Source organism: Vicugna pacos, chromosome 12 (genome assembly GCF_048564905.1).
Source record: "Vicugna pacos chromosome 12, VicPac4, whole genome shotgun sequence".
In the NCBI taxonomy this organism is placed as follows: domain Eukaryota; kingdom Metazoa; phylum Chordata; class Mammalia; order Artiodactyla; family Camelidae; genus Vicugna; species Vicugna pacos.
In genome coordinates this window covers 21,305,668-21,320,057 of record NC_132998.1, presented here as the reverse complement: position 1 = coordinate 21,320,057, position 14,390 = coordinate 21,305,668, and the positions used below count along the sequence as shown (strand labels likewise).

General features: G+C 41.1%; 1 protein-coding gene across 7 annotated transcripts in view; it reads right to left on the bottom strand.

Annotated features, from left to right (window-relative positions):
• SRGAP1 (SLIT-ROBO Rho GTPase activating protein 1) overlaps nt 1-14,390 on the bottom strand; it is a 244,138-nt gene that overhangs the window by 108,631 nt on the left and 121,117 nt on the right. For all 7 annotated transcript variants that reach the window (XR_012078412.1, XR_012078411.1, XM_006205813.4 and 4 more), the window contains exons 2-3: nt 13,663-13,858; nt 7,637-7,799 (exon numbers count right to left, since the gene is read on the bottom strand). Coding sequence is in view for 5 of the 7 variants with exons in the window: in XM_006205813.4 (XP_006205875.1) it covers nt 7,637-7,799; nt 13,663-13,858 (359 nt within the window). In the remaining 2 variants the exon portion in view is untranslated. The remainder of the gene's footprint in view (nt 1-7,636; nt 7,800-13,662; nt 13,859-14,390) is intronic.

The following is a 14,390-nucleotide window of genomic DNA, read 5'->3' as shown; positions in this document are numbered from 1 at the left end:
CTAATACAGATGTAAGCATTCATTATTTATTCCCTCAATAAATATTTACAGAGTATCTACTATGTGCCAGTCACTCTTTCAGTGAACAATACAAGGTTCTCTTCCCTCAGGAACTTTTATTTAAATTGAGAAGAGACAGAAAGTGAACACATACTGAGTAAATATATAATACATCAGAAAGGGACAAATGCGAGAGAGAAAAATAAAGCTGGGGGGGTGTAGATTTTCACTCAGGGTGAGGTGGGAGCCAAAAGAGTGAGTAACGGAGTAATGGAATCTGCTTCAAGTTAAAAGGATTGTTCCAGTCTCTCCTGTTTATCTATTTGATTAGTCACTGCAAAGAGAACCTGGGAGGTAAGATGGCTGCAGCCCATGTGCAAGCTGCCATCGGGCTCAGAAGTTCTCTGATTTTACGTCTATTCATTGTAAGCATCCTAATATTGTATATATTCAAAGCACAGTTTTCAAAGTACCTGGAGAATAGGCTAATTCTCCATTAATTAACAGCACTTAGGGCTGAAATTATTTGCTGGATACAGTCAGCCACTGCTTAATGATGAACATTGACTGGTGTACTCGGGGCCAAGTTTCTTTAAGGCTTGAGTTTACACTAAATAATTGTTTCCTTCGTGTCTTATACATTACGCTCCTTGCACAAAAATCAGAAATTACAGATAAGCAAATAAAAGAAAATAAAGTAATGCAGAGATACCCATTTATAATTAAGTGTTAAGTGTTTTTGGACAACTATTCTCAACGAATTATGGGTTCAACTACTATATAACGCTCTGTGACAAAATGTCCTACTCAGCTGACCTCAGGTTTTCAAAAATTACCTCACTTTCCAAGGAGTCACACATCACCTGCTTAACGTCCTGTTTTAAAAGTCTTTAATGAAGCTTCTAAACTGATGGTGAATGCTCTTACCTAGTAACTCACCTGCTAAATTTATCGCTAGGTCAATCACACACGTCCTGTTGGTCACTAAGTGATAAAGGCAACAACGTAAATGCAGGAACAGCAGCGCCAACGACCACTGTTTACTAAGCACTTACTATGTGCCAGCCCTCCTGATAAGCAATTTATAAACACAAATTTAAAAGTTTCTAAAATATTATAGAAAAGTTCATCACTGTAAGAAATCATAGTCTGGCTTTTGTTTATTTCTAGAAAAATGAGCTAGCTCTAGGGTTAGTAAAATTCAAGAGAACCAGCTAGGGCTGTTAGCTTGAGCTGTTCTCACGTATTTATCCAGGCCCCATCAATAATGAAGCTGTCCCTCAAGGACACCAGAATACCATTTAATTCTTCTGCTACACTGCACTGAAACGCTTTGAAAAGTTCCTCTTGTTATATTATTTACCACTGTTGCATCAGCATAGTAAATCACATATGGTAGCTGTCTGCTAATAAAACAGTCAATTTACTTTCCAGGGGACAGATTACTCACTGGTAAATCACAGCCATGACCATTTTCACTCCAGAAGGGCAAAAAGTAAAAATTTCATCCAAGGCATGAAATTCTAATGCCACCCTTTGACCTAATAATTCTACTTCAAGGAATGTAGCATAAGAAAAATATGAAAAGATGCGTCAAAGATTAAAATGTCCAACAACAGGAAGATAACATGGCCATGCAGATAGTGAAACATTATGCAGGTACGAAGCACCTGGTTTTAAAAGACTACTTCCAGACATGGGAAACGCTAGCAATAGTTTCCATGAAAAGGGCAGGTTCCCAAGCTACATGCTATGAAATCTCAAATCTCATTTTGTGAACTGCATGTGTATGTTTGTACAGCACACATATGTGCTTATACGTATGAATACTAAAAAGATATAGCTAGAAATACTAACAGTAGGAGGTATTAATATGGGTAACTTATTTCCATTTTTAATTTTTTAGTGTTTTTAAAATTTCTACAATACATACATATTCAAAAAGAAACAGACTCTTTCATACATGGATTTCTAGTATTCAGATTTTTTAAAACTTACGGACTTTTTCTTCAAAACAAGGTTAGAACTTCAAGCATCTGTTTGGATATTAACTTATTTTAAATGGTCTCACTGAAAACACAGTGGTTTGGATTTGTTTTTTTCCCCTGTGAAATGTCTTTGCTTTCTTTCATGCTGGGGTATTCAAATAGAATATGATCGGCTTTGATCAAAATTTTAAAATGACTACACATTTCCAAATCTTACTAGTAATCTCTCTCCTCCTTTTCAGATTAGTCCACACAAGCAACAATACCACAAGTGGGTGAATTTAATTCCTGTGAATCTGAATCCGATAACCTATGGCATTTATGCCAAAGTGAGGTAATTCTCAGTGGCTCACGGCCAGTCCTTGCTGCTTTGAATCTCTACCTAGAAGCTGGGTGACTGACAGATCTGGCTGCCTCTTCCAGAACTAGCCATCTTCAGGATTTTCAGTCGAAACGAATAAAGCCAAGAACCACAGTGTCCCAGTTCTCAGAAGTTTCTAACCTACACATTGTGTAACATCTTCAATTACTGCTGAAAAACACCAACAGAATTAGAGTAACTGTGAACTATCTGAGACACACAGGCAAAGACAAGAAGACCCGCCAGCCAGCCTGGCTCTGCAACTTCTATCTGAGCCTTTTGTTTCCTCATCCCTGAAGTGCAGCTTATAACCCCTGTTCACTGGGTGGCTGCTGGGGGTGCATCAGTCCACGGGCGGAAGGTGCAGAGCACGGTGTTTTGGCGCACAGCTCAGATCCAGGACATGGTAGAGCACTGTGTGTCATTATTTTTGGTGAGGAACCAAAACAAATTATGCTCATGCACACACTCATGCAAGCCAAAGGCTAAAAACATTAATAACCTGACAACAATCCACGGGGAAATGACAGACTTCAAGATCATTTCAAACATGCAGAGGTAAGTTAACATATTCAAATGCTACCATTTTAGGATGCTTCCTCCAAACTACGTACTTCTAGTAACATTCTTAAAATTGGTAAATAAGATCATGTGATGAGCTGCTTCAACAAAGTGATTCCTGCAAGCCGGTTGTGCTCTTTCCTACAGCCGTGACTGCTGATATTAATTACACGTTTATGGGCAGCAGACGAACTGCACATTGTCTGGCTGGAGCACCAAACCAGATGTAGACCCCTCTCTTTCAGCATGAGTAATGGAAAGAAGGCAGCAGAATCTCATCACTCCAGGAGGCGGGGCTGGAGAACAGGGCACGAGGCACCTCGCTTCCCCTTGTTCTTCGGGAAAGAAGTGAGGACTGATAATGAAACAAACCCCTGAGTACAGAGAGTCTACAATTTCTGACCTCCTGAAATGGAACAGCAGAACTTAAGGGAGTAAAAGCAGAGTTCTACGCTGTCTGTGCTTGCATCGTCCATCCCTAACAGAGGGTCTGGAATTGAACAACTCTTAATGTTGAATAAATGATGAAGTTAATGAAGCCTCAAAGTTGAGACTGTCTATGTGAAATAGGCATGGGGGACCCGAGAGCCACAGCGGGTGCTGACAACACAGGGATGCGCTGGATCATCCCCCGATTTCCCATTAACTGTTGAAATGTGACGACCAAAGTTTTAACTCAGCTATGAGCAAGGATGATGGGGCACTTCTGAGTCTGCTTATAAACATGGTTTGGAACTTCATGATCTGTGATATTGCAAATCACACGTGATGACCTGTATGTCTGCTAAATCACAGTTGTGCCACACAGTCTCCTGAGAATGAGGACGCATTTAGTGAGATGTCTGGTATAATCTCACATTACATAACAACTGCGAGTATATATGGAATAAGTGTTTATAATGTGGACAACAACAAAGATAATAGCTAAAAGTTAGATCTTATTAAATCCAGACACCAGGGTAAGTGGCTTTTCATGTATGACTCATGAATCTTCTATACAGTTATCTGACAAGTAATATATTGTAACTACTTTATAGGTGCCAAAACTGATATGAAGCTTACGAGGTTTACAAATACTCTCAGTTCCACAAAAATAACAAAAGAGACAGAACCAAACCAAAGGTCATACCCAGAATATCCGACGTTAAAGCTTAGAGATGAATTACTGTGCTATTCTGACCAACAGGCTTCGTTTACAGCTCTAAAGGCCTAAGCCTGAAATAACTGACATGTGAATAATTGGGCATTACTGTTGTTTTAAAAAACCTTCCTGTTATCCACCTGTTGAACACTCTCTGTCAAGCAAAGGCAACTATTTCTAAAACTGGTTCGGATGTGATTAAAATTTAAGTCTTGGGGTGGGGATATAGCTCAGTGGTAGAGTGCATGCTTAACGTGCACGAGGTCCCGGGTTTAATACCCAGTACCTCCAATTTAAAGAAGAAAGAAAGAAAGAAAGAGAGAAAGAGAGAGAAAGAGAATTATTAAATTTTTTTAATTGAAAAAAATATAAAATTTAAGTCTTGAAGTTGTTCCTTACATCTATGCACGGAATTAGGTATTCCTTTAACTGTCTCCCTGAGTATTATATCAAGTTGGAAACAAAAACATTCCTAGAATTACCTACTCCAAATTCTTTATTTGCTAGAACAGTTTGGGTAAAAGGAGCCTCCGTCAATGACGGAACTAAGACACACTGTGTACGAGGCTGAAGCTGTCAAGCACCCCGCATCTATCTGGATGTCCATACGTGTAGACAGGAGGATATTTCTGAAAAATGAGGAAGTCTCAAAATCCCCTCCTGAGAAGAACAAGCAGTAAGCTCACTAAGGACCCTGTGGAAGCTCTAAAGGTCATCTCAGATCGGCTCTGATCATCTCTTTCTGTTCTGATTAAAAATATGCTTATGGAACCATAATAATGGAAGAAGAGTGGAGAAGAAGGCTTCGTGATTGAAAAAAAAAAAAGGCAGAAAAGGCAGGAAGAAAGCCTCAACTTTGAGGCTTCTTGCTTTTTAATCTAAAGGGATCTGAAATTCTCTGGACTTGACAGAGATGGGTCCTGGCTTCCTAGCCTTGCAGAAGACAAATGGGTCCTCGTGAGCTGATCTGGCCCCTCATGAAGCTCTGGTCTCCCCTTTTCTTGGTCTTTCTTTTTCCAGCAACAGTATACATGGGAAGGTGAGGTGTGTCGCCTGCTGGGTTAGCCTGAGGAGGCAGAATTTGATACCTGCCACTGTAATGACTGTTAACTTTCCAGCTGATCAGCAACAGTTAGGCGTGAGAAGACTGTTTGCCCCACTAAACGCCAAAGTAACCAGGAGTCTGCTAGGAATAGGCAGTTTCCAAGGATTATAATTTTTGAGCCTGAGAAAATCTATACGAAGAGAACTCCTAGGTAACAAGCAAGCAGGCGTGGGGTGGGGGGAGGTGTTCACTGTACATTCCTCAGACACTCTTTCAAGAGCCAAGAACTTATTCCCCCAACTATTGGGGATACTGGCTGCTGGCTGTTAAGACTCACAGATGATCCCTCTCTGGGAATCACCCTTGGGAACTACCCTCCCTCAGTGGGAGCTGCCTCACTCCAACGTTACTGAGCCCCTCCCCAAGGGCAGCTCAAGTCCAAGGTCTGCAAAACAAAGGCCTCCTTTGAAGCAAACTCCAAAGGGCCATCGCAGCCCCACAGCTCCCGTAGGCTTGGCTTCCCCCTTTGCCATCCTGCCTTCCTCACTCCCTCAGACAGAGGCGAGCGCTCTCCTGAGTCATCTCCCAAGATCACAAAAGCAGAAGAGCTGGGATTCAAACCCAAATCCATTTGACTCTCAGCCCTAAGTTTCTATCAATTTTATCAAGCCCTTGACTTTGATTTACAAAATACAAATCCTTATGTCTTAGCAAGACATCCAAAGTCCCTGGTATATGACCGTCCTTTCTAGCCTCACATCCCATCACCCACTCCCATATAAACCCTGGTCCAGTCACATCAAACTCTTTCCTTTCCCTGAACATCTCATATTTCTGCTTTCCCTGCAGTATTCTGCTTTCCCTGCAGTAAGTTCACTGTCCTAATCTGCTTGATGACACCTTCTTTTCCTACAGATCTCATTTCAGGTGTTTCCTCCTCTGGGAAGAACTTGCTGGCCCCTCAGTAAAGTTAAGATCTCTGGCCCTCAAGTTCCTGAGGCAGGCTGTGTGTTCCCTTAGCTGCTATTTTAATGGATTCTTTGCAGGCAGGGACGTGTCTGTTCACTCTGCTTCCCAGCCTGGCATTTTGTTGGATGGAGAAATAAATGAATTCTATGGAGGTGCTGGTCCCAGAGACCCCGGCTGAAAGGTTGCCAGCATCCCCATGACTGGGAAGCATCATTTGGCGCCAGACAAATTTGGATACACTGTGACCTTCCTGAGCATGAGGACTAGTTTTATTTCACTGAAGCAGCCTTTCCAAGACCTAACACCACCTCCTACTCATAAAAGAAAAGATCCAAAAAAACCCATTGAACCAAATGAGGTGCTGGCTGAAGGGGATGATGTAGGAGAAAAGTACTTCACTTTCACGGCTCAGCCTCAACCATTTTTTAAAATCTCTATGTTTTAAAATATATATTATAGTTCTCTGCTGACTCACTTCTTAATTAATATATTCTTACTCCCAAATTTTAAAAATATCTCCTGTTTGAAAAATTTTTCCTATTTAATACTTAATAGAGCAAAAGACAACTGAAGAGTTTGTTAAACTCCATTTCTAGGTCAGAAATCAACTCTTATGTGGATACATTAAACATGACTAAGGCGTTTTCCAGCTGGCTTGCGTAACACTACATCTTTGTTTAAAGGGGTCCCTTTGAAACATAAATATGTCATTAATCTACAGGGTGGTTTTTCCCCCCACTTTCTAATAATTACTTACTGAACAGAAGTACAGGTGTTGGTACAGGCACCAAACACCACCAGTATGAAGCTGAGGAGGCTGGGGAAAACCCTTCTCCTATAAACATAAAAACCGAAAGCCAAGCTTACCGGGTAAGTAGCTGAACTGTCTACACAGGAATTGGTCCAATTTTGTTATTGTTCTCAACAAAAATGTCCAAACGACAACAAAAATAATTGCTGGGAGCTTGCTGATACTTGTAACAAGAAGAAGCTTTAAAGGCCCAGTTTCCTTTTTTTTTTTTGTTTAAATGGTTTTGGGAAGAAGGAAGCTCTCTGGCATGTAAGGGACTGAATTTTCTGTGCCCTGTGGTATTTTTTTTCATGTCACTCTCTTGCAACCTCCACTGCTAGTTTGGTGGGAGTGAGAAAAAACTGATAACATTTCCCCAATAGAGCATCACGTCTGGTTACCTCGTCCTTCACCAGTGTCTGATCGTGTGTGAACCCAAAACATAGAATTTAAGGCTTTTCCTCTCCGGTCTGAGTCTTTGATAACTGCAGGCAAGTCCGTTCCTAAGGACAGAAGTGCAATTTGCAAGTATACCTCATTTCAAAATTCTGCTCCTATGGTTCAGGTCACAGATTCACTGATTTACAAGCCTAGTAGTGTGCCTGCTCGGGTTCAACTTTTTATCCGGTGTCTTTAAAATATCTGTTCATTGACTGATTTTTTTTTAACCTAATATGTACTGAATACAATTAAGTAAGGAAGGCACCAGACCCTCCTCCATCTCGGGTGTGGGCCAAGTGGTCACAGGGACGCACACTCTGGCAGGATGGGCGGGGTGTACCTTTTTAAACATCCTGGTGGAATCCTCACTTATCTGCATGAACCGCATAATCACATTGTTCAGGTAGATGTCGCTCAAGGTGGCATGGTCTTTGCTTTCTCTCCTCACTTGGTTCAGAAGCAAATACCAGCAGTTCACTGGAGACAACAAGTTCTGGTCTTTCCTAAGAAGTGAAGAAAAGAGAGAATTACCATCAATTTCAAAGCCGCCCCAAGCAGCTGAGGGAAGTCACCAAAGCAAATCAGGAGCCACAACAGACCAGCATTGTCCCTGTTCTTTCTATTCAGGGCATCGCTCAAAGCAAGACACTCGACAGCCAGCAGAGCAGCCCTCCAGGCCGGGGTGGCGCCGAGCCAGCCATTCCCCAGGCTTGGAAGAAAACACTTGGACCAAGAACACCAGTCAAAACCACACTCCCGACAAGGGCCACGGGACCCTCACATACATAGCACTCAGGCAGGCGTTCAGCTTTAAACACCCCATTGAAGAAAGCAGTTTATGTTTACATAAAAACCTATTGACTACTGTCTCAGAGACAGACTGTGGTTTGCCACTGAACACAAAGCCTGCTTTGAATGCCCCGTCTGTTGTTGGAAGAGAGGTTTGGCTAGGTACACTTTCCATGGAACATAAATTGGAGGATGACTGATTAATCCCTTGATGTATAACCTCCAGCCTCCCCAAAAGTGTTCCCGGGAATCAGAACTTTATAGCCATTGTCTCAAGGCTTGTGAACAGAGCCAAGACATTTACTGGCTTATGACTTGTCCCGTTGTCCTTTTGAAACCCATCACGCTGTTTCAGATTTGTAACCGCTCCTTGCTTTATTCGAGAAAATAAAGTGAAAGTGGGTATAAATCACAAAAGACGACATGAAAAAAATCTTAAAGAAAAACTCCAAACAAAAGCAGCGACCAACTGAGATATTACTGGTTTAAAAAAAAAAAAACAACAAAAAGTACGTTTGTTTTTTTTGTTTTTTACTTTGAAACCTAACTCTACAGTGGCAAAACTCAGGGACGCAAGTGCTATTTTATCAGCCATGTTATCCTCCTATTATTCATGAGCATTTATGATTCTGAGTATTAATGAAATTAGGGGAAAAATTATTAAATAAGGTCTTGCACAGCCTTTAAGTCCCTCAGATTCAAGATGCAACACTGTATCAAGTCAAAACCTTCTCTAGAAGAGAGAGAGAAGAAATAGGTATGGCTATCGGGGAAGAAAGCCCTGATGGAGGGTCTGAGCACCAGCATCCTTCGGAGAAGCCGCCCATTCTCCCAGCTGGCACATAAAGAACTTACAGCTCCGCCCACAGAAGCCTCCTTTTCTCCCAGAGCCATCGGGCGAGGCGCAGTAGTTCTACGGCAGAATATTGAAGCCTTTTAGTAGAAAGGCTCTCTATTATATTCTCCAGCTGCCCAGCCCAAGAGGTAAATGCTACCTTATACTAACTTTCATTTGCCTCTTTCATGCTGAGGGAACCCATAAATTCTTTGAGAACATTTCACACTTGTTTGTATCCTCAGTGCCTTGCCCATGGTCAGAATTAAATAAACATTATTTCATTCATTAAATAAACACTTCTTATTGCCTTAATAGTAAGTGGTAACAGTAAAACAACAATAATAATAGCGGAAGCTGTCACTTACTGAGTGCTGACTCAGGTCAGTGGGAGCACACAAGCCAAGGGTGTGGAATATGGGTCGAGCCTGCTCAGGTTCAAATCCCACAGCTGCTACTTCCCAGCCACGTGATTTTGGCCAAATTATTTAAACCTCTCTGTGCCTCCATTACTTCATTTGTAAAATAACAATTGTAAGATCATGAGAATTGTTTGAGTTAATATTTTATGTATTTTTAAGGCAGGCTAGAGTGCCTTAGGATCCACAGTAAGTGCTCTGTAAAGTTAGTGATTGCTCTCTAGTGTCTGGTCTGAAGACTCTACACACCTTAACTCTACATAATCTTTACCACCACAATTCAAGGTAGAGAGGCCTTATATCCCCTCCACCAATGAGAGAACTTAAGCTTAGCAAGGCACAGTGATTTGCTCAAGACCAAAACTAGCATCAGAGAGTCTCTGAGTCCAGGGAGGCTGATCCAAGCCTTGGTCTTTCCACCACACAGGGGCTACTTTAGGCCAAGGATTATCTTACACAACAAGCACCCCAAAACTGAGTAAGAGCTAGACTCCACAGCCCAGCTTAGATGATTGGTAAAGTTACGGTCCTAAAGATTGAACATCTGTTTCATGAAGAGGAGGAATACCCCCATGTCAGCTGTTAGTCACATCAAAGATTTGTCATGTTTCTCATTTAATGGTCATAAAATCTTGTAATTTAGGAAACCAAGGCTCAGAAAGGTTAAGCAACTTGACCAAAGTTACACAGCAGAGCTGGTATTCAAACCAGGTGTCTGACTCTCTTGATTTTTTTTCCCTAATCCTGATCTGTCCTTTTGGTAGACTTATTATGTTCTCTTCAGTCCTGTAGTCATTAATAAACTCACTCAAGTCAAAGAAAATTCCAAGCTGCTCACCTTTCAAAGAAAACTAGTGAACAAACCGGAGGAAACAAAAAATGTCATACCACAATAAAGGTGTTAAAAAAAAAAGTGGCAGCTGGATTCACTCAGGGATCGGACTTAGGTGCACGGGCCCATGAACGTTTTCAGTTCACAAGGGATTGCCAAGTGCAGAATACAGAAGGAGACATTCAAAAATATTTACGGAATGGATGAGTGGGCTGTCTTCTTATTTGCAATCACTTTAAAAAAGGGACAGTTTCTATAACTGCAGGTCTAGTACTGGCTCCAGTCTCTGTCAAGTACATGTGATGTTTGTTCATCCTGGGAACCATCACTAAGATTTATTTCTATGCTGGACCAACACAAGGCTAAAGTTATCCAAAAAAAAAAAAAAAAAAGTATTCCTTATCCAGAATAGTTCTCCATTTGCTTCTGCAAAAGGACTCCAACTTCTTTTTTTCCTGCAAAAGTTCCTACTCTTTTTTTTATGATGAGAAGGTTTTTAAAACAATTTTTTATTGAAGTATAGTTTATGCGCAATATTATATAAGTTATAGGTGTACAATACCATGATTCATAATTTTTAAAGGTTATACTCTATTTAAAGTTGTTATAAAATACTGGCTATACTCCCTGTGTTGTACAATGTATCTTTGTAGTTTATTTACTTTATACATACTTTGTACCTCTTAATTCCCTACCTCTATATTGCTTGTGCCCCCTACCCTCTCCCCACTGGTAACCACTAGTTTGTTCTCTGTATCTGTGAGTTTGCTTCTTTGTTAAATTCACTGGCTTGTTGTATTTTTTAGATTCCACATACAAGTGATACATCATACAGTATTTGTCTTTCTCTGTCTGACTTATTTCACTTAGCATAATGCCCTGTAAGTCCACCCAGGTTGAAGCAAGTGACAAAATTTCATTCCTTTTTATGACCAAGTAGTATTTCATTGTGTGTGTATATATGGGTGTGTATATATGTATAACTATGCCACATCTTCTTTATCCATTCATCTGTCAATGGACACTTAGGCTGCTTCCAGATCTTGGCAATTATAATTAATGCTGCCAGGAACATTACAATACATGTGTCTTTTTGAATCCATGTTTTTATTTTTTTCTGATAAATAGTAGTGGAACCGCCAAAGAGGAAATGCAGATGGCCAACAGGCACATGAAAAGATGCTCAACATCGCTAATCACCAGGGATACACAAATCAAAACCACAATGAGCTATCACCTCACATCTGTCAGAATGGCTACCACCAAAAAAACCCACAAATGGTGGAGGGAGAGTATAGCTCAGTGGTAGAGTGTGCGCTTAGCATGCACGAGGTCCTGGGTTCAATCCCCAGTGCCTCCATTAAATAAATAAACAAACCTAATTATCTCTCCCACTTAAAAAAAAAAAACAAAAACAAAAAATAAGGGGGGGAATAAAAAGACCACAAATTACGAATGTTGGCGAAGATGTGGAGAAAAGGGAACCCTCCTACCATCTTGGTGGGAATGTAAACTGGTGCAGCTGCTGTGGAAAACACATGCAGGTTCCTCAAAAAAAAACTACTCTACTTCTTACGCGGGCTCCCAGGCCACAGAAGGGTGTAAAATGAAATTGTGAAGGCCAAGATGGGCCCCTCTGCAGCCCCGTTCCATCTGGAGCCCGGGGTTGCTGCCCCCTGTGCAGGCAGGCAGGGGGTGTCCTGTTCTACTGCCTCACCGAGCTGGTAGTTGTGCCGCTCCTGGCTCTAGGCTGGGATGCAGCACAACAGGATTCACGGTGAGGAGGTGAAGTCCTCACTCCCAACTCCCTACCCTGCACAGGCCTCATCTTCTGTCCCCACATGAGACTAAAGCGTGATTCAACCACCACTGAAGTTTTCAGTTCCCTTTTCCTTTTCTGGCCCTTGGAAATTTCCCTTACTTTCCTATGAATTCAGTTACACATTTAAAATGATGTCTAGGCTATGTCAGTCAGCATTTTGGGGAGTTCTGTCACAGAAAAAATTTCGGATTATCTAGTTGCTTGTATTTCCAGAAATCAGAGGCTGGGCTGTCTCTTTAATATCTCCTAAACAAGTCTATTCCTGTCTCCCTGCAGCCTTGCTAGTTCACGTCATCGTGATTACAGCACTCTACCTGGTCTCCCCTCCCTTAATGATATCCTCCTCCCGTCCACCATCCTGTCATCATTTTAAAATGCAGGTCTGAGCTGGTCATCCTTCTGCTTAAAACTCTCCAAAGGCTCAAGCCCTCAGGATAAAGCCCGAACATCCTGGTAGGATCTATAGGCCTCAACTATCCCTTCAGGTCTTCATTTACCTACCACCTCTTCTAGGGCCTTTTCTGGACCTTCCCATCCCCACCTCCACGACAGAATGGATTTCCGTCAGGTGTGTCCATGGCCTCCTGTGCTCGTCCCTGTCAGTGTGCTTGTGTACTCAACTGGCATTGTCTCTCAGATTTAAATCCTAGAGTTCATTTCATGATCAGAGAAACCTGCACGTATTTTTTTTTTTAATTTTTATTTTTAAACCAGTGACCCTTGAACAGGGGTTTGAACGGTGCAGGTCCATTTATATGCAGATTTCTTTTTCAATAAATATAAGGCAAGTGTTTTCATTTTACAGATCTTAAAATTAACTAGGCGTGGGGAAAAGTTTGTACGCGATTAGAGATCACCATATGTAGAATCCAAAGAATCTGAGTTTGAGTCCTGATTCTATCCACAACCATTTCATTTAGGTGGGTCATGTATCAATTCCTTAGATTTTGAAGCAAAGATAGCAGTACGTGGGTTTTTGACTGTAGAGGGGATAGGTGTCCCTAACCCCTGTGTTGTTCAAGGGTCAACTGTGCAATTAATATAAGGATTAATTAAGCTAGACCATAAGCATTTTACCAAAGGCCCTTGTCAGTCTCAGTTGCAATGACCACAAACATGATGGGGGGAGCAGGAAAGTGTGTGTAATCAGAAGCAACTCTCACTACTCGTTTTCATGTCACATCACGGAAGAATCAGCTATTTTAAATCTGCCCATCCAAGTATCTACCTGTAGTAGATGTCAACTCCTAGTGTATTTATTGGAAAGAGAAACATATCAAGAGAATACTATTTGTTTAAAATGTAAAAGGGGTGGGGAGGGATAAATTGGGAGTTTGAAATGTGCACCTCTTGGGGAGGGATGGAAATGTTAGGTATCTGGATTGTGGTGGTGGCTTCATAGGTGTACACATCTATCAAGATTCATCAAATTGCACATCTGAAATACGTGTAGTTTACTGTAAACAGAAATCATACCACAATAAAGTTGTTTAAAAAAAGTAATGAATTTATGCTCATAAATTATAAATCCAGAGGGTTACTTTTATCTCCGGGGATATACCAATCAACAGCTTTTCAGACAAAAATAGAAAATTCTAAGACCAGTAATGGGTGATTAAAAAGATAGGGTATCATCTTGGAAAGATGAATGGAGTCAAGTCTCTCTTACTTGTACTGTTGATGATCCTTAGTGCTTCTTGTTTTTGCCATGAACCTTTCTGCTAACTTTTCTAGGTTCCGAGAATATTCTGTCTCAATTTCAGCTTTTTTCCGGAAGAAATCTTGCAGGTCCTGGAGAAGTTGAACTCGTATCTCTGTCTGCTGCTCCAGGCATTTTTGTTGCTCTACCAGTTGAGCTCGAATTTCTAAGGAGAGAAGAGAAACCATTTGATGCTTTTATGAAAATTACTGAAGTGTGCTGGAATGGGCAAGGTAAAAATAATTTAGCTCTGCATTGGACCTTTTTGATGCTACTATGTTCAGGCTGGTTCCCTAAATAAGATATCTGCCGATCCTTTAAAAGAATGAGATACACCTCAGGAAAGAATGTAATAAATTAGAATAGAAACATGGGTTACATGTGCAATGCCACAAACATGCATGGGGTCATGAGGGAAAAAATTAAAGCCTGTCAGATAATAGTTCGTAACACATAACATCTTTGGGTAGCTGATTCCACTGTAGTTCTCCTCCTTTTTCTTTAAACAGCATTCTACCTCAACTAGCCTTTTTGAGTCTGAATGACAATGAAGTGAGCATCATTTCTTCCAGACTTCTAAACCACCACACATTTGCCAGTTGGCACTTACAAACACTGACATCTGGTAATTTTTATTTAGTGCATGAATTTCCAGTTTGTAGAATACAGTTTCACGGTTTATAGGAATGCCACGCCTC